The sequence below is a fragment of the Anolis carolinensis genome, chromosome 3 (genome assembly GCF_035594765.1).
Source record: "Anolis carolinensis isolate JA03-04 chromosome 3, rAnoCar3.1.pri, whole genome shotgun sequence".
Classification (NCBI taxonomy): domain Eukaryota; kingdom Metazoa; phylum Chordata; class Lepidosauria; order Squamata; family Dactyloidae; genus Anolis; species Anolis carolinensis.
Window position 1 is genome coordinate 206,338,661 of NC_085843.1, and position 24,198 is coordinate 206,362,858.

Genomic DNA, 24,198 nt, shown 5'->3' on the forward strand with positions numbered 1-24,198 from the left:
TTAGCAACACTCAAGGTTGAACATTCTTTAGAGAGATTGTTTTAAGAACATCATTTTGATAGTAGGAATAAAGAAAAAGAAGGTTAAAATTCTGATGAGTAAAAATAGAAACAAGCTTTTTCTTTTTTTAAAAGGGCAAAGAAAAAGCAATACTTTTTCAAGTTTAAGCAGCCATGTAATAAAATTAATACCCCAAAATCCTATTTGCTCAGATCTTCAGAACAATGGAACTATGAAGTCATGTCTAATAAGCACCAGAAATAAGTAGGTCAAAGATATTTGCTTATAGAATTAGTAAAACTACCATAGCTGCATGTTATGTCTACTTTCCTAGATTATGGAAACTGAATAATTACAAAGAAAACAAATGCTCTAAATCACAAGACAATGTCTAAGGCTATGGGGTATGTGTGTGCTTGCGTGCATGCTTGCAATATATAACTTATATAACTTATATAACTTATACACATAATCTGAAGGTAATTTTCAATATTTTTACATAGTAAATGAAGTTTATGTACACCGAACCATCAGAAAGCAAAGATGTCATGTGGACAGTTTTGGAGTACTGTATTTCAAACTTTGGAAATTCAGAAAAAGGATATTCAAACTGTACTGAGATCCAGTACTAACAGTGCTGCATATGCTCTCCCCTTCTTTTCCTGTCTTCCATTCTCCTTCTCCTACTCTTCACTATAGATTCGTAAGTTGTGCATCTCCTCCTTGCATAAGACATGTAACCTGAGCAACATGCATATGTGAGGTAAATTAGGTCAAGAGACATTTGTATTCAGCTCTCTTCAACCAAAAATTTAAAACACATATATTAAATAATATCACCTACCAAGGAGCTTCCTCCCTGGGATTTTAACCTTTTCACAGGAGAGGGGAGGAATTACTTCTTGTAAATCACAATTTACATCAGAAGTAAGAAACTCTTAGCCTTCCAGGTATTTTGTTCCAGACAGCTGTCCAACGATATGGGGTGTGCAGATTCAGTAATCCTAAACCTCTGGAAGGCTAACATATCCCTAGTCCCAGTTTACATTACAAAGTAGGACAGGAAGATTACACCATGTTCTTTTCACCAAAATGTTGATTAGTTATTGAGGAAATGTTCAAATTTCTGACTTGGCACCCTCTGATGGGGCAGAGTTCTAATCCCAACATCTTGATGGCCCCACTGTGTATCATACTCTGCAGATTACAATGCAAATAAGAAAAGCTAAGCAGTAAGAAATTGACTTTTTCAGTTCTATAATTAGCACACCATTATTACATGTCTGATCTAGCAGAAATGAGTAATTATTGCACTTATCCTGCTGCCCTTAGAGTTAGCTTTTTAATTGTTCCCAGTAGGACTAACAAAGGGACTCTAATGCCAGTTCCATTTTCTCATGATCAACATGCCACTTTTCTCAGCATTTCGTAAATTTGATAGAGTTGATTTAAAACTATCTTGCTCTTAAGACTACATGAGCAAAAACCACACTTTTGTTAATATTCTTGGCTGTGTCTCTTCCTCATTGTCACGCCTTGTAAAAATGCTTGCTTATTTATAAAACATAAATACTCTGTTAACTGCCTTCATTTGCATTCAGTGGCATTATGACATAGACAGATCAAATATAACCTTCCTTACTTAGCAAATCCTAATTGGACAAGATCATAAAGATGATTAATCCAGGAAATCAGAAGCTGTTGTTGTTATTGCTGGTGACCCTAAGATATCAGCTTAGATGAATGAGAATACCACTGGAGAGTAAAAATAAAATCTTTCAGAAGCTATTCACTTCTGGAAAAATTCTAGAAAATGTTTTATCAATCCTATATTGATAAAGGAAAAAACTTTTGTATTGAGGTCCATAAAACTGCTGAAAAATATTAAAGCTAAAAATACCTATTCATCCAGGAATATTTCTACTAGGAATAACAGACAGACCACTGCTGAAGTCACACGAGAAACTCTTCACCTTGATGATAACTGCTGTGAGAATCGTTTATGCAGGAGCCAGGAAATTGGAGGAAACACCAGAAATGGATGAATGGATCATAAAAGTGGTGGAGGTGGCTGAGATGGACATTCTGATGGATATCTCCAGTCAAAAGACCATTCAGAGTTTAGGAAAGACTGGGAACTCTTCAAAAAGTTTTTAGAAGGAAAGACTTTTTCAACATGGGGGTTTCAAGTTTGACTATTATAAAATCTGAATTTTCATCAATTTGTTTAACTTCCTTCTGAAGAAAGACATGATGAATAATCCTTTGGAACTATTTGATGTGTCTTTCTTTTCCATAGTATATGTATGATGGCAGAACTCTTGAGATGTGAACATTAAGTTTGTGTTCAGAAAAGGTATTATGTATGGTTGTCAAGAAAAGAAAGGGAAGGGAGAGAAGAAAAAGAAAAAAAGAAGAGGGAAAGGGAAATTTTTTTAAAAAAAAATATGTAATGCTATTTGGATAATCTGAAATGTTACAAAATTAGAAATAAGTGATTCCTGAAAAGCTTATATGTTGGGATGATGTTAATGAAACATTTGATTATGACTTTAAACATCTTTCAATTTATGCAAATTGGTTTTTTTTATAGTTATCCATACTTGTGTATGTAAAACAGTCAGAAAGCTCAAATCACAAGAAAATACTTTACTGCCTGTTCCCATTCTTATGGGGTTATTTTTTATTAATGTGATATCATGATGCATTTTGACTTATTCTGAAATTCTCTTGATCATGAAGATATATTCGCTTCCTTGCAAGGAGTTTCTTTTAAAAAAATTGCATTAGGATTTTTGCATATGATATTTTGGGGGGGGGGGGGGAGAGAAGTATCTGGTGACACTATTGCTATTATCCAGATGGAAACAGTTTTTCCTAAAACATAGTAACCAATAATTCTAGTCACGAATAGTTTGCATGGATTTTGCTTTGAAAATATCTTAAATTTGAGTGAATGGTAAAGTATGTTATACTTATTTTGCACAAGTTGCCATTTGAATACTGCTCTAGACACGTTTCATTATTTTTGAATGTATATTTTCTGGTTGTAAATTAGATTGTTTGTGTCAAATAATTAATAAAATAATTCCCAAAAAAATACCTCAGCTGAAGCAATGAACAATACCCGCACAGTTCTGAAGTGGTACAGTGTACCACATATTTCTAGATTTTGATTACCTTTGAACCATTTTACTCCCTGTTCTTACATCAGGCTGTAATACACAAAACATGAGAGGAACAATACTTGGATGTTCATTTGTCTTTTTTCATTCATGGATCTGTTTTTTTATATCCTTTTGCTGTGTTTTATTTCTTATCAGAAGACCTGACCTGCTGCTGAAATGATGCCTAGTCATGTAACTTGCCTTTTTTTACTGTAGGTCCATGAAAATCAGCTTGATTTGAATGTCATAGAAGAAAGTATAAATCACTGGTTTGGCTAAAAGTAGTTTCCAATAAAAGTACTATTTTTTCTGAACACAACAATGAAACCTGAAAGATGGCATCTTGTCTCCTTGCTCCAGCTGAAGGCCCCTCCCACCATCTCCAACGGACGCTCTGATGCCAGAGCAGAGAGGGAGCCAGCAAAGATAGCCTCCATCTTGTCTCCTTGAGCCAGCTGAAGGCCCCTCCTACCAGTAACATGCTTTGTGTGTGTGTGTGTGTGTGTGTGTGTGTGTTTGTGCGTGTGTGTGTGTGTATATATATATATATACGTGTGTGTATGTGTGTGCGCATGCACACACACACACATGAATATATATAATATTAATATTAATAATAATACTATGTTGTAATACAATGTAATAATGATTGTGGTTCACTATTATAATTGTATATTTATATTACATGCAATATTACTAATAATATTGCAATATAGTTGTATAATATAATATATTGTATGTATATATACTTGTAAACCGCCCTGAGTCCCCTTCGGGGTGAGAAGGGCGGTATATAAATGTCGCAAATAAATAAATAAATAAATAAATAAGAAGAGATGGGCTAAATACCTGTTTTGCATACAGAACTTTCCAAAGTTCAATCGATAGCATAGAATCATAAGTTGGAAGAGACCTCATGGACCATCCAGTCCAACCCCCTTCCAAGAAGAAGGAAAATCACATTCAAAACACCCCCAACAGATGGCCATCCAGCTTCTGTTTAAAAGCCTCCAGAGAAGGAGCCTCCACCACACTCTGGAGCAGAGAGTTCCACAGCTCTCACAGTTAAGAAGTTCTTCCTAATGTTCAGGTCAAAATCTCCCTTCCTGTAGTTTGAGGTCCTTTTTCCACGTCCTAGTCTCCAGGGCATCCGAAAACAAGCTTGCTCCTTCCTCTCTATGACTTCCCCTCACATACAATCATAAAGTTGGAAGCTCTCCAGGTAGAACTGAAAATATTTTCTGCTTAAAATCCCAGAGTGTTCCTGCTAGTCAGTGTAAATAATAATGGGCTAGAAACTGGCCACTGTTTCAGCTCAGTATCAGTACATGTTGCTATGCTCTAAAAAATATGTTTCAGATTCTTGCCTTCCCTCCAAGGAGTGTCATTTTGATCAAAAAATTAGTCTAGTCTTATCATAGCACCTGATATCTCTGCTACGCTTTTATGTTTGGGGAACTCTGAGAGTCAGAAAAGTGACAATCTGAGAATTTTAGATGAGAGCAGGGATTATTCCCAGTACCACTGACTTTAACTTCCATTCCATTGACTTTATACCCAGGGTCAGTTCCCATGGCCCTTTTAGGAAGATCGCAAGCCTTAAATCTTTATTGAAGTTATAATCCAATGGCTTACCCGAGCACAGAAATTGTTTCTCTGAATGCTTTTAAGTCATCTATTGATTTATGGTGATCTCATGGATTTCATTGGGTTTTCTTAGGCAAATAATACTCAGAGATGGTTTTGCCAGTTCCTTCCTCCAAAATATAGTCTACCTCACCTGGCAGTCATTGGCTGTCTCCCCTATAATTAGAGTATGACCACCATATCCAAACAGGATACATTCCTGGACTTGTTGTGAATATGTAAAACCACAGATAACAGCGAATTCTACTGAAATAAGGGACTTCTGCCCCAGATCATGCTGGAGAATCTAGAAAATGTCTGGAGAGAACTTTTTTTGGATGTAGATAAATGAAACCATATATTAGTCCCATAGAAATGACAGTCATACTGTACAGGGCTGACCCTTCTTAATTTCCAAGAACATGTGGGAGTTGTTGTATATAGGTCTACACAAATTACAGGTCAGTGAAAATGCAAAGCAACTTCTAAATATGAATTTCCTCTGACAAACGCTTTTTTGCATTTTGGTTTTTGCAAATCAAAGAGAAAGATGCATCCCAAGATTATGCACAAATGCATCACACAAGCTAAACAGATTGCTGAGAACTATCTTAGCTTCTGATGTCACATTTTGTTGAGATGGCATGTGTAAAAACCTTGGGGAACAAAGCTGGATGAGTAATGTACATTTCTCTTTATATCAATGCACTTCAAAACATGCACAACAGAGAAACAAACAGCAATTGCAACTTCCTCTGATAAAGATAGCAAGCCGACTTACAGAAAATGAATAACTCTCTAATATAACTAGCATCAAGGGTGCATGTACGCATCTGCATTATGGTAATGATGAAAATGAAATGACTCAAAATTTTGATCAATTGTCCTCAGGCTTCATACTTTTGAGATGATCAGGCCAATAAGCACCATCTATATTCATCTACTATCAAGGAAGCCATTTGGAAACATTTCAGCATAAAAGAAGCTATCCAAGGAACCTCATTTGTTTCTAGGGAAAATACAGCAGTAAAGCAATAAAGTCTCTGTGGGCTTTTCTATGCAGATGAAAAAACATCTGTTTGGCACCACATTTTCCCAATCCACATTGACCTTACAGTGACCCCATTAATGCCATACGCACCACATACATTACAGTGAAATTGCTATAACCGGACATCCCCCCCCCCCCCACACACACACACACACATGCTCGGTGCACTTGCCTCACTGTTAGAGAGTGGTCCTTATTTTTTTTTCCAGATATGGCCACTCCATTCCCCCACCCCCAATATATATATATATATATATATATATATATATATATATATATATATTCTTTAGTAGAGATTTGCTAATATTGATCTGAACACAAATATTCTTCTTTCAAAAAGAAATTAACTGGGGAAAGAAAATGTTCTGGTCTGGCCCAAGTCACCATCCACCAATCAGTTCCACTGATCACTAACTCCTTCCCCCAATGACACATCAAAACCAGGCTTCATGGAGGGCTGTCCACACAGCTAAAAGTCCAGGGTTTTTTTTATGCCTCGGGGTAAAAAACAAGGTTTTATGAAACTCAATGAAGTGAAAGGACTGCATTGCAAACTAATCTCCATGGATGTTGTCCATCAGGATCAGAGCACCTACGGGGTAAGTAGATTCTTTGTAGTCTGCATAGATAGGCTCTGTATGGGACAGGGCATTACAGCTGTGAGAACTACTTTGAGAAACATCAGCCTTCAACCTGTATTGTCTGAAACAGGGGTAAATATTACAGTTATCTCTTTCTGTATCTTTACGTGATTAGAGACTACAAGTATCTTACTGTTTGTCCCAGAGGGGTCAAGACCAGAGCTTGGAAGCCTTTTCCTTTTGGGGCTCTACATCCCCAAAACCTCTAATCAATATGCTCAAAAGCCAAACTGGCTTTAGATCCTGGGAACTGTAGTCCCAGGAAATAAAAATTTCCCAGTTCCAATTGAGCATTTCTGACCATTTTAAAGATTTGTTGTGTATACTGAAGGGCACATCCAAGGTAACCTTCTCTCCACTGATTCCCCTGTTTCCTGCCCCAACAAAGTTCATGGGCTCTTGTGAAAATCCCAGTATCAATATTCCTAATAATTCTATTTTTGTAATTCCCTCATTATTCTCTTATTATTGAGCCCCCTTGGGGAGGAAGTTGGGGTGTAAATAAAGTAAATGAATACATAAATTCCACATACGCCTTCTATCCTGCTGAAGTGCTCTCCAAAGTTGGACCATCTGTTTTCGACCAGGCATTTATGGATTTTAGCTCTTTTTTCATCTAATCTCTGTCAAAATGAAACACTGCACCACAGTTCGTGGAACACCTACTAATACACACCGCTTTCCTATGTTCCTAAATAGGGACCAGAGAAGAAGCAACTCAGAGTGAACCCAAACATAGGCCTCTTTGCAAGAAGCTGTGAGCACAAAACCTGCTTGCTTTGATCTTCACAAGCAGCTCAGCAAGGCATACTTCCATGCTGTTCAGCATATGTAGTACAGCCAGAATGCGCAGCTTTCAACTGCTGGGATGTTTTGAATGGCAGAAGTGGTAACATCTGTCATCCCCTCCACATCCAGGTTCTAGTGATGGTAAAACTCAATATTCCCACTTCTCAACAATAAATTGGGGAGGGGGAGATTGTCCCAACCCTCTCAGGACAATCGGGAATTTTTCCCTGCAATGATGGGAAACTACATGCATGAAAGATGCACCTCTTGCCAATAAACTGTGAAGTTTTTTGAAAACCACACAGTTCTCATGACTGCCTTTTCCTGACCCATAACATTTGGACTGCATCACATTTAAATCAATAAAGGCCACAGCTTCAGTTTATCAAATTTTCTTTTGCTGCTTGTCTTCTTTTTCCCCTAAGAATTTCAAGATCCAATTCGAAGTCTATGTAAGAGGAAGCTGTCAAAAGTCTCTGGAATGCTATCTCTTGTTTTCTCTCTAGTTTTCTATCGCTTTTCTCACCACAACTTGCTACAAATGCTGTATTGTTGGTATAAGGATGTAACATACAGGGTGTTGCATTTTGCACACTTTTAAAAACACAGTGCGAAACACCATAAGCAGGTGGGTTGTTTTTCTCAGAAAGCTGCACAGTTTTCCATGCATAGTTAAATGATCAAATGTGATGGTTTTTACTGGTTGGTTTTTACTCCCCAGCTTCTCAACCACATGCACAATTATGGGAAAGTATGACAGGAACAAACAAAAATCCCTGCAAAATTGCAGAATGTTAGCCATACTGGTTTTCTTCCCACACAGTTCTTCCTAGGAATTGCAAAAACAATATTAGTTAGGAAATTTGCAAATTTCTGCTCAGTTCCTACCAGGTTCTCAGTTTAATCATAGCAGTTTCATCCACTGATCCAGCAAAAAATCTCTTTGGGCCCTTCCAGACAGGCCCTATATCTCAGCATCTAATCCCAGGTTTTCTGTTTATCCCAGATTATCTGACAGTATGGGCTCATATAATTCCGTCTAAAGCAGAAAACCTGGGATCAGATTCTGGGATACAGGGCCTGCCTGGTAGGGGCCCTTCCTCTGATTTTTCCCTGTTCAAATTCAAAATATTAACCTTACAAAATACCTGGTCTTGTAACTTAAATGTATTCGTGATTTTTGTTTACATTTTGTGGTTTTTGTCTTTGTTACAGGCATTGAATGTTTGCCTTCGTTTGTTGGTAACCGCCCTGAGTCCCCACGGGGAGATAGGGTGGGATATAAAAAAAGTTTTATTTTTATTATTATCTCTGTAAAAATGAAAATGATAGAATTGATGTGTTGCTACAACACTGCTGCTTGCATTTTCAGATTCTTCTAATTGAAGAGATAAGAAGAAAATCCTTGCTCAAGTGGCCTACCTCTCATGCTATATTTGGGATTAACCCAGTATATTTCGATGTAAAAAGTCACTTTGGCTAGGTTTAACAAGCAGTTTTACTTCTGTATTTTCTCTCTTTTTTCATACTACATGTTTACTATACCATGGCAAGGAAACATATCTTTTTGAATGGACGAAACAATAAATATTCTTTGCCTCAGAAAGGATCAAGCCCAGCCCCCAAACAAAAGAAAGTGCAAAGCCCGTTGACAGATGTACTGTGCAAAAACAACACTGTAATAACTATTACAAGTCCCAAATGCCATATGTTCTTGTTTGCTAATTACTTTTCCAGTTGTGACCAACTCTGACTTGCCAAGAGTTTTAAAACATTATTAAAGTTACTCCAAAAGAAAATGCCAGAGCCTTTAAAGGCAGCATGCTTTATAAACAAACAGAGACAAATGAAAAATTGTCTAGAGGACTATGGTTTGATGTACTCACCTTCGGAAACCACCAGTTAAAGTAACTAAAGCACTGGGGGAAAATTTCCATACAGTGTCCTTAACCATTAGGCTTGTCGAATCTGCTTCTGCCTTTGATACATAGCTAATAAGATCTTCATAATGTTGTAACCCTGAAAAATGTTTTTTATATTATTCATTTGGCCTAATGAGGTAGCCCAATGGACTGTATTCTAAGTGTAAAAACACAGAAGACTGAAGTTCAAGGTCTAGCTGAAACCTAGACTAATTGGATGTTTGTCAAATTACTCTCTGTTTTCATGTGCCAGCTAGTTAAGAATTAGCTATCTCAAAAGGTTGCAATAGCCTCATAACAAGGTATCCTAGAAATACGAGGGTTATCCAGAAAGTAGATTATGTTTTGGAATTAAAAATGAACAAAGTATAGAAGAAAACATTTACCATATGCAGTTGAAAGCCACACCCAAATACCACTTCTCAACATAAGGTAAAGGTAAAGGTTTTCCCTTGACGTTAAGTCCAGTCATGTCTGACTCTGGGGGTTGGTGCTCATCTCCATTTCTAAGCCGAAGAGCCAGCGTTGTCCGTAGACACCTCCAAGGTCATGTGGCCAGCATGACTGCATGGAGCGCCGTTACCTTCCTGCCGGAGTGGTACCTATTGATCTACTCACATTGGCATGTTTTCGAACTGCTAGGTTGGCAGAAGCTGGAGCTAACAGCAGGTGCTCACTCCGCTCCCGGAATTAGAACCTGTGACCTTTCGGTCGGCAAGTTCAGCAGCTCAGTGCTTTAACACACTTTGCCACCAGGGCTTCTCAACATAGTCGCCATTCAAATCTAGGCACTTATCATAACAATGAATGAGCTTTGCAACTCCTTCCCCACCAAATTTTGCCACTTACACCCTCAACAGTGTGTGACCCGAAACATGGGGCCTGCCGTCCCCATGAAACAGCAAAATCTCCGCACTATTGCAATGCTGAAACACAGCCAGGCTGGACAATGAATGCACCAGGAAGAGAGGAGCAAAAGCAAGCAAGGAAGAACCCCGCTCCTCTCTTCCTGGTGCATTCATTGTTCAGCCTGGCTGTGTTTCAGCATTGCAATAGTGAGGGGATTTTGCTGTTTCATGGGGACGCTAGGCCCCACGCGGTGGGTCGCACACTGTTGAGGGCGTAAGTTGCAGAATTTGGTGGGGATGGAGTTGCAAAGCTCACTCATTGCTATGATATGTGCCTAGACTTGAATGGCGACTATGTTGGGAAGTGATATTTGGGTGTGGCTTTCAACTGCATAAGGTAAATGTTTTCTCCTATACTTTGTTCATTTTAATTCCAAAACGTAATCTACTTTCTGGATAGCCCTCGTATATTAAAATGAATAAACCCAGTTTATTAAATTGTGCCATGGTAGTATAACTGAAGCTGGTCAACTCAAACTAGAGCTCCCACATTGATATGAAGAACCTCCCATTTTCTCCAAGGAAGGATAATCCTTGTCAGAAGGACTGACATACACATTAGTGTGATTTTCATCTTTGGTTATGTTTAATCAGGGAAGAGAAATCTTTTTTGATGTTGCTGTTGAGAGCTGAATTACTTCATGGGTTATTTGTTGAAAGCCAAAATTTGCAATAGGTGGAATCAATTTCCTTTAGTTTTCCACCATCCTTTTTTCTCTTTCCTTCATTTGCATCTAGCAAGTTGACTTGATTGTTGTTGTTTTTGCAGAGGTCTCAGCTGATCACTTCCTGAGAACTTTTGAAATTAGGTTGCTTGTCATACACAACCCCACAAGCACAGGTTGTTTTATTCCTGTGAAGAATGAATGTCATTTTCAAGTGTAAGCCAGCCATTTGAACATGAAATCCAGGGGGAGAGATTTAGAAAGCTGGGCCAGAAATTATTTTTAATTTTAATGGAACATTTTATTTTAAGAGTTGGTATTTGTCTGAGCCAGCATGGTGTAGTGGTTTGAGTGTTGGACTGACCCCAGGAGACCAGGGTTTGACTATCATTCAGCCATGGAAATCCAGCAGATGACCTTGAGCAATTCATACTGAGAGAGGAAGGCAATTGCAAACCCTCTCTGAATAAATCTTGCCAGAAAAATACTAGGATAGAGTCAGAATTGATTCACATAACAGAAACAATGAAGCCAAGCAAGAAACTGAAAATGTATAATACATATACAATTGTATATTACTTTAAAGAAGAAGTTAGGTCCAACTAGAGTAGTTCATTTAACTTCTTTCTATGTGCTATAAGATTAGCCTATAGAATTTTAAAAATACAGTCTTCACTTAAAATAAATTAAACGTCAACTGGAATTTTACCTGCTTTTTGCATTCTTGTCAGTTGCAAGTTCTGGTTGAGCTTTACATCTTCCAGATTCCGCAATCCCATCATGAACCACTTTTCTGATGTTTTTAGTGCCACTCCAAACACAGAGGTAAAGAGCTGCAATAAGTTGGAGAGAATAGAATTTAATTAAAAACAGATATTTTGGCTATCACATGTTCCCTTCTGTGCAATTTAGCACAAAAGCAAACCCCAGTGATGACTTCATTGCAAATGTTAGCCACTGCATGAAGGATTAACAGTATATTATGTCTCAGCATAGCAGGTTTTCAATCAGCATTTATGAAGCAAAATGTTTCCAACTTGACACAGGAACAAGAAGAAATTATCTTTGAAGTCCCTTCCTGTTCTCCAATTCCATGATGGTACAAAATGAAACTGATTATAGTCTTTCCTGTGGAAATGAGCAACATATAGCCCTTCATATATAGTTTAGACCACCGCTTCGTAGGACATTATCACATGCACACACCGTGCCATTTTGCCAGCAAGTATCGCCCAACCGGGGAAGAAGTGTGCTGGCTCCATTGGAGCCTTCCTGTGTTGACAAGGAAGTGTCCTAGGATACTTCCATGCCAGTTGGGGGCAGGACTTCTGCCAGAAGGTGAGGGATGTCGTGTGATGGCCTACATGCACATCCATCCCTCAACTGGATGGCAAACATCATAGGACAATTAAATTAGTAAGTGTGATGAAGCCCTTAAACTGTAGGTCCTGAACTCAAATGGGGTTTCCTTAGATCAATGTTGGGGTTACAGAAATTGGGGAAAAAATAGAAGATTTCTGAATGCCACCCATTTACACAAATCTGTTCACAACAATGTGCAGTGTTTATAGTGGACTCTGTGGAAAATGCTTCAGATGTCCTCCACAAAAAGGAAAATCAGCCTGTTTAGCACACCTTTCAAATGCTGATTTATTATCTGTAATATTTTTATATTTTTATTCCTATTTTATATACTTATATACCTGGAGTTGTCTAAAGATTTCTCCAGTGGAAAGGGGCTGCAAGTTGAAAAAGTTTAAGAAGCCCTGATTAATGACCTCATCACATTTACCAAATTCAGTGTCCTAGGATGCTTCCAACCTTCTTCGGTGACGGAGTCCCATGCCGACCATTACACAATGTTGTGTGACTTCCAGAGGAGGCCCTGCCCCCAACTGGGGTAGAAACATCCTTGGGTGCTTCACCCCAAACATGGGAGCCCTGCCATGTTTCGGTGATACTCGCCCCATGTGATGGGGGAAGTGTTGCTGTGCTGAAGCGGCGCATGGCGTGACAGAGTCACCCCTTGTGCTTGCCATTTTGCTACACCTATTGGCGAAACAGCATGGGGATAACTCCCCCGTGTGATACGGTGGTTAGACCACTGCTCCCCAAAGCCCTGGACATTAAGACATGTGAGATATGTGGTAGGTAGTATATCTGAAAGGTAAAATGTTTCCCATCCTTATTTTAATGGAATGTATAAAATAGTTATTCTCATTTTCAAAAAGAAATAGGTAAATTCATACTAGATTTTCTTCTATGGGGCCAAAATCACTCATTCAGGCTGCCAGACTTTTCTTTCACGATTTCAACCTGGTTTTAGTTATTTTGATGTATCCTTTATGTTACTTTGCACATGATTTGTTGTAATGAAGTAATGGATCTGAGCAGGAACAGCACAGAAGAGAAAGGAAAATGCCCCCAAATATGTACATATAGCATAGTGTTGTTTGATGAAATCTACCATTTAACCTTCAATTTTTGTCCTTAATTGGCGACCAATTGTTAAAGGTAGCACACATGGCTCTCTTCATCAGTCTCCCCACAACAACTCTGAGAAGATGATCAGACTGAGAAACAGTCACTGGCACACTATCACCAATGAGTTTCATAGGTTGAGAGAGATCATTGGTATACAGTCACCCAGTTAGTTTCACAGTTCAGTGACATCGAAAACTAGTATCTTGCAAGTCCCAGTCCAACACCTTTATACCACATTAGCATTTTCAAAGCATTCTAACCTAAAAGGAAATCATTTGTCCAAAACCATAATCAAGCAAGCTTTATCAGATCAAATTAATATCCCAGAAGAATATTTTTGTTATTTATGCGCTTTTTGTTACTAGTTTGTCTTGTGAAACATTTTTCTACCAAGCACAGGGTGTGAAAATAGGCTGCAGAGTTCCTTTATAAAGCTCGCTTTCTTTATTTTTAGCCTTGGAATGTGGGCCATTCTAATTTTATCATCATTCTAATGAGATTATTGCTTTTTTAAAAGCAATTATGATAATGAAAAAAAGAATCAAAATCCTGGACAATTAAAATACGTATTACTCAACATTTTAGATATGACAAGTAAAATTACCACCCCTTTGTGGAAGGATTGCTGTTTAGGAGCAAGAGTGATTATATTTGGTAATCTCACTGTTCAAAAATTATTTAGATCTTTATCTATTAATTTTAGTACTTTATTTGTTTAGCAGTTTGTCTGGCAGTTAACAGAATCTGGGGGATTCAAAGAAGTTTTATTAGGTCCTAAATAAAGATTGTGTGTGTGTGTGTGTGTGTGTGTGTGTGTGTGTGTGTGTGTGTGTGTGTGTGTAAAGTATGGAGTATATAGGACAGTAAAAAAACAAATTTAAACTTTGCCATTTCTAGTGAATACTGTTTACTTCACAGTAAGTAAATTACACTAAGTGCTTGCCTACATTGACAAAAAAGCATGCTTGGCACTGCATTTTGCCTGGTCCAAACTGATCCTATAGTGACTCTGGCCCCATCCACACTGCCACCTTATACAGTTTGAAACTGCATTAAATGGCAGTGTAGATGGGGCCTCTGTTCATGACATACACAATGTGGTGAGATCGCCATGACCAACCACACATTCCACCTAGTGAATTCACTTCAGTATTATGGGAAGGTCTGCATTTCAAGTCCTTTGCAATATTTTTGGCCACACAGTTGTATTCACTCTGCTTTTTTCCTGCCATACATGAGAATATACGTATTTTCTCTTAAGCCAAGGTGCACTGATAATGATATAGTGATATGCTAGTATCTGCACACATGTACCTTCTTTTAAAAATTCAGAAGTCAACCTGAGCAAGGAATCACTTTGTAGTGGAAATAATAATCTTCCCTCACTAACTCCACAATGAGGTTATGACTCCTGGAAGACCAACTACTACAGAGTTCCTGTAAAATTGCAGTGTAAAAGTCAAGGTTTTCTGACCTGGATTGAAGCCCAAAGAACGACACTGCAAGAGAACCATCAATAATACTGTATGTCAGGATCACAACACCTATGAGGTGAGTACAACTTTTTTCTACAGTGTAGACAAGTCCTATGAACCTCATTACATGGAGGTCCTTGATGCAGAGAGTTGGACTGGATGGTCCATGAGGTTACTTCCAACTCTATTATTGTTTCTATGATTCTATGATTCTATTTGTTTACACTTCCGTTTCAGTACATTACTCTCCTATCAGTTACAAGTTCACAACCTGCCCTTGAACTCTTTATTGAAGGTGGTTGTGGTATGAAAGGTAGCTAGCCACCTTCATGCCTAAACACAACCATATTGCCCAGATGCTTCAATGAATGGCACATGTGATCAATTACATCTTCACAATATTTTCAAATACTATTTGAAAAGTGAAAAGCAGAAGTCACTTGTCATCCATTATTTATCATTTTATAGGACATGCAATGAGTTTTTCAGTATACATTCAGACAGTCAAGAATCTCAATGATGATTGTAATAGAGCAAGGCCATACAGCTTGAAAAGGAACAAGTTGTTTGAGATGATTTAACTTATAAATAAGAGTGTTCAAGGGCTACACATATTTTTGAGACATGACTTTAATGCACTACCCTGTTTCCCCTAAAATAAGACATCCCCAGAAAATAAGACCTAGTAGTGGTTTTGCTGAATTGCTAAATATAAGGCCTCCCCCGAAAGTAAGACCTAGCAAAGTTTTTCTTTGGAAGCATGCCCGCCAAACAGAACACCAGAGCATGTAAGATCGGTAAATGTACATACCATAGAGTGTTGTACATGGAAATAATGGTAGTAACAAGAAATTCTTGATAGGATTCACAGTTTGTCTGGTTATGCTGGTTTGTGATGGCAAGACTATAATAATAATAATAATAATAATAATAATATTTTATTCTCGTACCCTGCCTTTATCTCCCCGCAGGGACTCAGGGCGGCTTACAAATGCAAAACAAGTATATATACATAAAACATCAAATACCGAAAACACACGAATTAAAATTAAAACATACGATTAAAATCAAACCATTAATAAGACAAAGTTAAAACGCAGCAATAAAACATAAGGATTATTATAAGTACAGTATATAATAAATGTTCATTTTTTTGTTCAACAATAAATGTGAATTCTTCTTCATGGAAAAATAAGACATCCCCTGAAAATAAGACCTAGAGCATCTTTGGGAGCAAAAATTAATATAAGACCCTGTCTTATTTTCGAGGAAACACGGTAGCAACAAGAGCTTGCAACCACTGAACAACAGCAAAGTATTACACTTTAGTATTGCAGTCCTATGTAATTTCCAATTCCTTTCTAGCAACTAACTTTTAAAATAATTACCAAAAAGTGTCTTCTTAAAAAACCATTAAAAATGGACTGTATGGAAATAGTAGGGAGGGAGGTGAACAAAAATATGTTTTTACATGATTTTCTCACAAAAACATTTTGGGATGTGCATATACCAAGAACTTCATAGACATACTTATTTTCTAAAGCTTTTGGTAGCTCAAAACAAAAGGGAATTATGCAGACTTACCTTGAATGATCTGTATTTTTCATTGTTTAGGACTGCTTCCACTTTAGGACTCTGCCCTTCTTCTAGTATATCCTGTATAGATTAGAGTCATCTAATTATCCAACGTAAATGGTTTTCTATTGTAGAAAAAGGCTTCATAGGATATATTTATAAAGTAATAATCCAAGGACTTTCTGATTTTGAGCTATTACAATTTTTAAACTTCATTTTGATGACTTACTTTCTACTCATAGTTCATACTTCTGTAGATGACTGATTTTTCAGAATTCTTAACATTTATTTAAATTAGTGTATTATTCATTTAACTTATTCTTTGATATTTTATTCTAACATCATGTAAGAATTTCACCTTGAAATACTAATGGGATCATTTGTATGTTCAGCAGTTTATATTAACCATGATTTATGGCTTAAGCTGTAAATTGTATGGCAGATTGGCCAATAAACCATGGCTTCTCTTCTCCATTTCTGGCTTGATTTTGTCACTTCCTTTTTCATGGCAGGGAAACTAAGGAAGCAAGGCAATAATGAGCCACAGTTCTAGATGTCACAACAAGTCATAGTTTCGAATAGCCAGAGACTAAAAAACAACAAACCATGGCTTCAGATTATGTTTCATGGGTAGTTAACAAACCATGCCTTGCTAACAAAGATACATGTCCACATCATTAACAATATGAAAATCTTCCCAATTTCCAAATTCTCCCTGCAATTTCTTCCAACCCTTGTTTTATATAGGGTTGCATTAATTTCATGTATGAAACTGATTTTATGTATCTTCCTAATTTACATATATATTTGAACAATTTATCTAAAACAATGTTTCCCCATTGAAATGCTGTTTTTGTTTTTTCAATTATTCACATAAATATATTTTTCTTAATCATGCATATTTTTGTCAGTTTGAAATATATGCATTGTTTTATGTTCACTTTATTTCTTGGAAACAAACTGTAACCCTCACAAATTATCTGAATTTTGAATCCAGCTGTGTACTGTCTCGCAACAAAACTTTGGAGATTGTATTTATTTATTTATTTATTTATTTACAGTATTTGTATTCCGCCCTTCTCACCCCGAAGGGGGCTCAGGGCGGATCACATTATATACATATAGGGCAAACATTCAATGCCCATATACACATAGAACCGAGACAGAGACAGACACAGAGGCAATTTAACCTTCTCCTGAGGGGATGTTCAATTCTGGCCACAGGGGGGAGCAGCTGCTTTATCATCCACTCTGACGGCACTTCCTCATTCCAACATCGTAAATTAGTTAAATTTGCCTCCCCACTTTATAAGTGGTACCTTATTTCCTACTTGATAGATGCAACTATCTTTCAGGTTGCTAGGTCAGCAATGAGCAGGGGCTATTTTTTATTTTTTAATTGACAGGTGCTCACCCCGCCATGGGCTGGCCTCAAACTCATGACCTCATGGTCAGAGTGAATTATTGCAGCAGGCTGCTCACCAGCCTGCGCCACAGCCCAGCCAGCATATCTAAGACAATTGTGTCCAAATACCTTTCCATCCTAATACCAACGTGCTGTATTTCAATAAATCACACTATGGATTGGTCTGGCACATGAATGCAGCAAGTGTGTGTGAATCACACTTTCTGTAGAACTCACCTCAATTATGCCTTTGACTTGTTCTCCCATCCAAGGCAATCCTTCAATATCATTTGATCTAACTATAGCAAATGGAAGAAACTTCAACACAGAAGCCGCTCTCCTAAATGCAAGACAAGCCCCCGCATTTTCTCTCATTTCATAGTTTTCAGCCAGTATTTCAAAAGCATCCTTGGGATGAGAAGGGGGCACAGGGAGGACAGAAAGATGCAAGAATTTTAATAAAATGGGTGCACTAAATAAGCCACTAAGAAAATTTAAAACCTGCAAGTTGGGTGCACTTCTTTATGCCATGGTAAATATATAAAGCAACAGATGCTAACCTACTGTGACATTTTGTTCCTAGGTATGCTTAATAAAGGACTTCTCCATGAATCACCACATGGCTTTTTGACCTATAGATGGAGAACTGACTTACGACCACCAATTTGGGCAAATCTCCAGAGCCTGAGAAGGTGAAAGAGTTCCTGAGATGCTGAGACATCTGCCCAAATCTGCTTTGTCAAACACGTCACTGTGTGACATCTGTGCTTTTCTGAAACACTCAAACAAACAGGCTGTGGCAGGACCTGCTTCCAAAACCTGACGGGCAGGAAGCAAGTCCTCTAACAAGAAGGGAAAATGAGAGATAGAATATTTTGAAGAAAATCCATTAGTGGTCTGAAAACCTGATCCACATTAACACATCATTTGTCACTTGAAAATGTCAGTGTAGTTGGCTCTAGACATTTCAAGTTTCTCCACCAGTGAGCCTCTTTACATTTTCCTTAATAACAAGCAATAGGCCTAATTATCTGTACTGCAGATTTATTTATTTTTTAATTAAAATGAGAAAACTCAAAACAGACATCTAAATCCAAGAGAAAATTTAACAGCATTTCCTTTCAACAGAAGACATATTGGTGCTGTTTCCATCTAGTCAACTTGTTATCTTGACAAATGGGCACTTGAGGACCTATATTCTCTGAGATGAAATTTAGATTCAGCTTCAGACTAATTAAGGCTTTAATTAAGGTCACCAAAATACAATGAAAGGTCACAAATGTCAAATATTTTCCCGGTCTAAAACAACACATTGTCTTCATCAATTGAGACCAATGGCTGTTCTGTTTTTTATACACAGTCCTCTTTTCAGTTCCCAATTCAGGATGTACAAAAGAAAAAAGAACAACCTACAAAGCATTAGATTTGTCATATAGGATTAGACAAATGATAACACAAATCCTATGCCCACTGGGGAAACAACAGAACAGCAGAAAAAGGCAAACTATGACATCTAGCAAATGTAGATAACATACTGAAATGTTCAAGCAGCAAAGCTGCATTAATGTGTGAGATTTATTTTTTAAAAGAATAAGAAGACACTTCATTTTCAAACCTTTTTCAGTATACTAAATTATCTTGATATGATTTATTACCCATGATTTCAAAGCAGATTTTGTTATGTCACAGCAGGTGAGTCAGATTAGATAGCATGAGTTGAACAAGATTTCTATGGGCCTACTCCAAGCACAAGAAACCCTATGTATTTCTCCAAATACTTGAGCTTTCTTTGAATAATTAAAATATATCTTCTTTGTAATTGCAATGCAAGAACTAAACCTCACTTTGAAAATGAAATGAACATTCATATTAAATCTTGTTTGTACCTTTTTCACATATTTAGAAATAAGCAGTTATCCCCCTAAACAATTGACACCTGTATCCCTTTCCATCATAGAAAAAATGTGGCAGATGTTTCTCTCAGACACAACATTATGATTTGAGATGCCTCATTTGCTTCTCCCTGGTTCTTTGCACTTTCAATCAACCTAGAATAAAGTTGATTTTACTGCATTTAGACTCAAATATTTCTGTTTGGTAGTACAGTACCCCCAGTGGTGCAGCGGATTAAACTTCTGAGCTGCTGAACTTGCTGACCAAAAGGTAGTTCAGATCTGGGGAGTGGGGTGAGCTCCCGCTGTTAGCCCCAGCTTCTGCCAACCTAACAGTTCGAAAACATGCAAATGTGAATAGATCAATAGATCTGGCAGGAAGGTAACAGTGCTCCATGCAGTCATGCAGTCATGCCGATCACAGTGTCTACGGACAATGGCTTAGAAATGGAGATGAGCACCAACCCCTAGAGTCGGACACGACTAGACGTAATGTCAGGGGAAAACCTTTAACTTTACCTCTAGTACAGGCATCCCTCCACATTTTCTTGGGTTATGGGTCCAGGACCCCCTTTAAAAATTTTAAAAATGCAACAAAATTGCTGAGCAAACACCCCTCTCTCAATTCAGAAAAAATTAAGTGCTTTTCCTAAGGCTTAATTTCAGATAACAACAGTGTAGAGAAAAAATGTGCTCAAATTTTTGATCTGACCCTTTTGTTACTCCCATCTTTTGCGTTTGTTGAGAATATCTTCAAAATTATTTTCAATCCTTGGGCTGAAAGAGGTTCTTTGCCTTTGTTCAAGAATACAGGCGACAAAGAGTCTTCCAAAATATTAGAAATGTCATGGCAGAAATTCTTCAGCAGTATATTATGGAAGACAAAATGCTTTAAAAGGACTGTCTTAAGGAGTAGAAAAGGCTCTCTCAGTGAGCTATTACACATTAAACAGTACCAGACCTTCTTACATGGGATAGTGATGATGGCTTTAAAGAATGAACACGGTCCTAACATATCCTTTTTCTAAGGGACGGGAAGAGAAATATCACCCAGTAGATGCATATGCTATCAAGTCAAATGACATAAAATATAATGCCACTGCTATTTTTGGGAATATGCTCACTGTTTTCTACTAGGGGGTGGACAGGTATGAAGGAAAATACATTACTGCCTTAAATTGAGAAGTAAACTAAAATGCCATGTCTAGTCAAATATTGTTGACAATCAGTTGAAAGATGCCATCAAAAGACTTTATTTCAAATGGTGTTTTCATTACTTAATGTTTTCTCCAGCTACCAGAGCTCATTAAGAGGGTTTAAATAAACAATTAGATGAACACTGAATATGTATTCCTCCCTCAACAAAACTTTGCCAGCAAACACAGAAATAAATTATAGAGCAGCTTTTCTTCATAAGACACAATTTGGCATGTTTTGATTTATTTGCTCAAGATTAAAAAAATAATTTCTACTTCACCACCTCTATCTCTGTTCACTGCAGTGTAATCTAAATTGACTATCCATGGAATATGCACTGTAAAGAGCTCAGATTTAACAAACGTGGGATATTATGAAGATTGCATCCTAGAAGGGGACCTAATCTGTACTTAATAGTGAGAGGCATCTGTTGGCTTGGTGTAAACATCCTAATGAAATAGATAGTATCTTCTCCATCATATACTAAGAGCAACACTGTGGAACTGTTTGGTTCCATCTATCAGTTTTCTACTGATAAGACGGCGGGGGACAAGATGAACTAAGATTACTAACAGAGGAATACTGACCATTTTGGTCACTTATGCAATAGATCTTCTGCAGGCACATCCACCACAGTACTGCAAATTACACTAAAAAGAAAATTGGCTGCTAGGGCTGTGCAGATTTTTAATTAGTTGTCGTAAGTCGGATCAAATCCATTACATTCATACTTACGATATGATATCCGACATGTGAGTGTGGCCCGCACCAAAAGCTTAAGAATGGAAACTTACCTAATATTTTTTGTTTGAATTTTGTAAACCTCAAAAACCTCCCAAAGTCAGTTTCATGTTCGGCAAGCAAGCAAAGCAAAGCCAAGCCAAAAAGGTTGCCATTCCTCTTTAAATTAATGGCCTCTCACCATTTGGAGAAGGGAGCAGCAGGGAGAAAGCAGAGTTCACTGAAAAAGAGACTGAGAATGCACAGAATCCTGAAAAATGTAGTTTGGAAAGGTGAGGAGCCCTGTGCCAGAGAATTCAAAAGGCCTTGCCCTAAACTACATTTCCCAGAATTCTTTTCAGCATCAGAAAGCCTCATTCAGGATAGGGAAGAGGTTTATCCCTCCGTAGCAGCAGCCAGCTAGAGTTCCAATAAATTGTTGAATCCACAAAAAGGAGAATTGACTGATACTTCTAATAAATAAATCTATCCTGGGCTGGAAAGAAATCCCTAAATGGAAGTTCTATTGGTTAATATGAGAGACATTCACTGAGATAGCTTTTGTATCCTTTTTTAAAAAAAGTTTTTGTCAAAACTTACAAAAAACCTAAAATTAGTAGATGTATGAATATTTCTGAAAGTTGGGGGAATGATCTCTTGTTATCTTGTGTCATAGAAAATTCAAGGAGAGAGCTCTTGCAGTTTCTCTTTTTATAAATGTTATTTATAAATGTTGTGGATAAGTGAAACTTTCTGAAACATGGTGGGCTAACAGTGGTAAATGTGTTATATCATTGTAGCATGTTTCACCCTAACAGCTGTAAAAATGAGGGAGAAAGAAGCTCCTGAATTTTCCCCACTTGCGCAATTACTATAATGAAAAAGTAACATAATTTTGTTACTCTTGTTATAGTAATGCAGTTTTCACTAACTATACTTTAGAAATACTTTAGAAACAAAATGCTGGCACCCCCTAATTTTGTAATGAGTTTTGAAACCTTTTTTCATCAGTCACACAGCCCTACTGTCTACACATTGCTGGTGGTATTCCTACAAGCAATAGGCCAAAAATAAAGTATTTCAGATATCAGGCAGAACCAGCTTTCAATCCATCTCCATCTCTCTATATAAAGACCTTATGCTTCTACAGATATCTTTCTGAAGAGCAGAAGTAGAAAGGAGGTCTTAAATTTGTCCTGTCCTCATCAGCAACCAGTTAGATAGTATGTAATTACTGTCATGCACTAGATAAGCCTCTAGTCTATCGTTGGCACCTCACTAGTGATTACAATAATTTAAATCAGATTTGACCACTGTAGTCTGCTTTTTTTCTTGGTCACTGTGCATCAGAATTTTGTTTTGATCACACCTAACCATAATCCCTACAAATATGTTTTATTGCATCTTAGAATTAGAATTTTAGAATTAATGTAGTTTGGCACCACTTTGACAGCCATAGCACAATTATATGGAATAATGGGAGATATCATTTTCCAAGATCTTTTGCCTTCTCTGCCAAAAAGTGTTGGTGACTCACTAATGACAAATCCCAGAGTTCCATAACATTGAGCCATGGCAGTTGAAGTGGTGCTAAACTACATTGATTCTAAAATGTGGATGCACCAAATGTGAATTTAGGTGGGTTATGTATGCCAGTGTTTATCAAACTCTGCTCCTCCAGGTGTTTTGGATTTCAGCTCCCAAAAATCCCAGCTGTTAAGAACTGTGGGGGCTGAAGTCCAAAACATCTGGAAGAACGGAGTTTGAGAAACACTGGCATACATAACCCCCACAAATGTGTATGACCAATACAGAATTCTGCCCCCCCCCCCCCCCAATACACACAGAGACCAATTATTGTTAGATGCATCCTTTGTCTCCACTGCAGTCTTTCGCAACAAAGATGGCCATTTCTATTTCAATGGAGTGGAGAGGAAGTAGGAGATATGTATTAAACTATTTTCCTTTACCTGGACACTCAGCAATAATATAATCAGATCTTATCCAATCAGAAACGTCAGGAGAGAATGCTTCTAGAACATGGCCATACAGCCCGGAAAACTCACAACAACCCTGTGATTCCGGCCATGAAAGCTTTTGACAACTTTTTCATTATTTCTTTCCTCACTAGGGATATTAAAGTCACTAAAGGTTAAGCATCCTTTATCCGGAATTCCAGTATCTGAAATACTCCAAAATCCAAAATGGTCCACATGGATGACTGAAATAGTGACACTTTTGCTTTTTCGTGGTTCAGTGTACACAGACTTTGTTTCATACACAAAATTACAGTGTTCCCTCACTACTTCATGGTTCATTTTTTGCAGATTCGCTGTTTTGCAGTTTTTCAATAAACTCTAAAAGACTATTATAAATCATAAAAAATTACAATTTACAGCCTAAGGAAGGGAGGAAAGAGAAGCCAAAGGGAGAGAAAGGAGCCCAAGCGGCAACGGGAGGAGAAGGAGGCAATTTATCAACACACGATTGGTTAATAAAGACTTAAAATAGTGTATAACTACTAAAACAATGTATAAATATTAAAATAAATATAGTGGCTCAACTTCACAGATTTTCACTTATTGCGGGTGGTCCTAGAACCTAACCCCAGCGATAAGTGAGGGAACATTGTATTGCAAATATCGTTTCTAAAGTTACCCTCAGGCTGTATTTATAAACCA

At 37.5% G+C, this 24,198-nt stretch overlaps 1 protein-coding gene across 1 annotated transcript in view; it reads right to left on the reverse strand.

Moving 5' to 3' along the window:
• dntt (DNA nucleotidylexotransferase) overlaps nucleotides 1-24,198 on the reverse strand; it is a 163,751-nt gene that overhangs the window by 99,282 nt on the left and 40,271 nt on the right. Inside the window, exons 5-8 of the mRNA XM_016995901.2 lie at nucleotides 17,946-18,116; nucleotides 16,313-16,384; nucleotides 11,479-11,602; nucleotides 9,161-9,293 (exon numbers count right to left, since the gene is read on the reverse strand). Of these exons, the coding sequence (XP_016851390.2) occupies nucleotides 9,161-9,293; nucleotides 11,479-11,602; nucleotides 16,313-16,384; nucleotides 17,946-18,116 (500 nt within the window). The remainder of the gene's footprint in view (nucleotides 1-9,160; nucleotides 9,294-11,478; nucleotides 11,603-16,312; nucleotides 16,385-17,945; nucleotides 18,117-24,198) is intronic.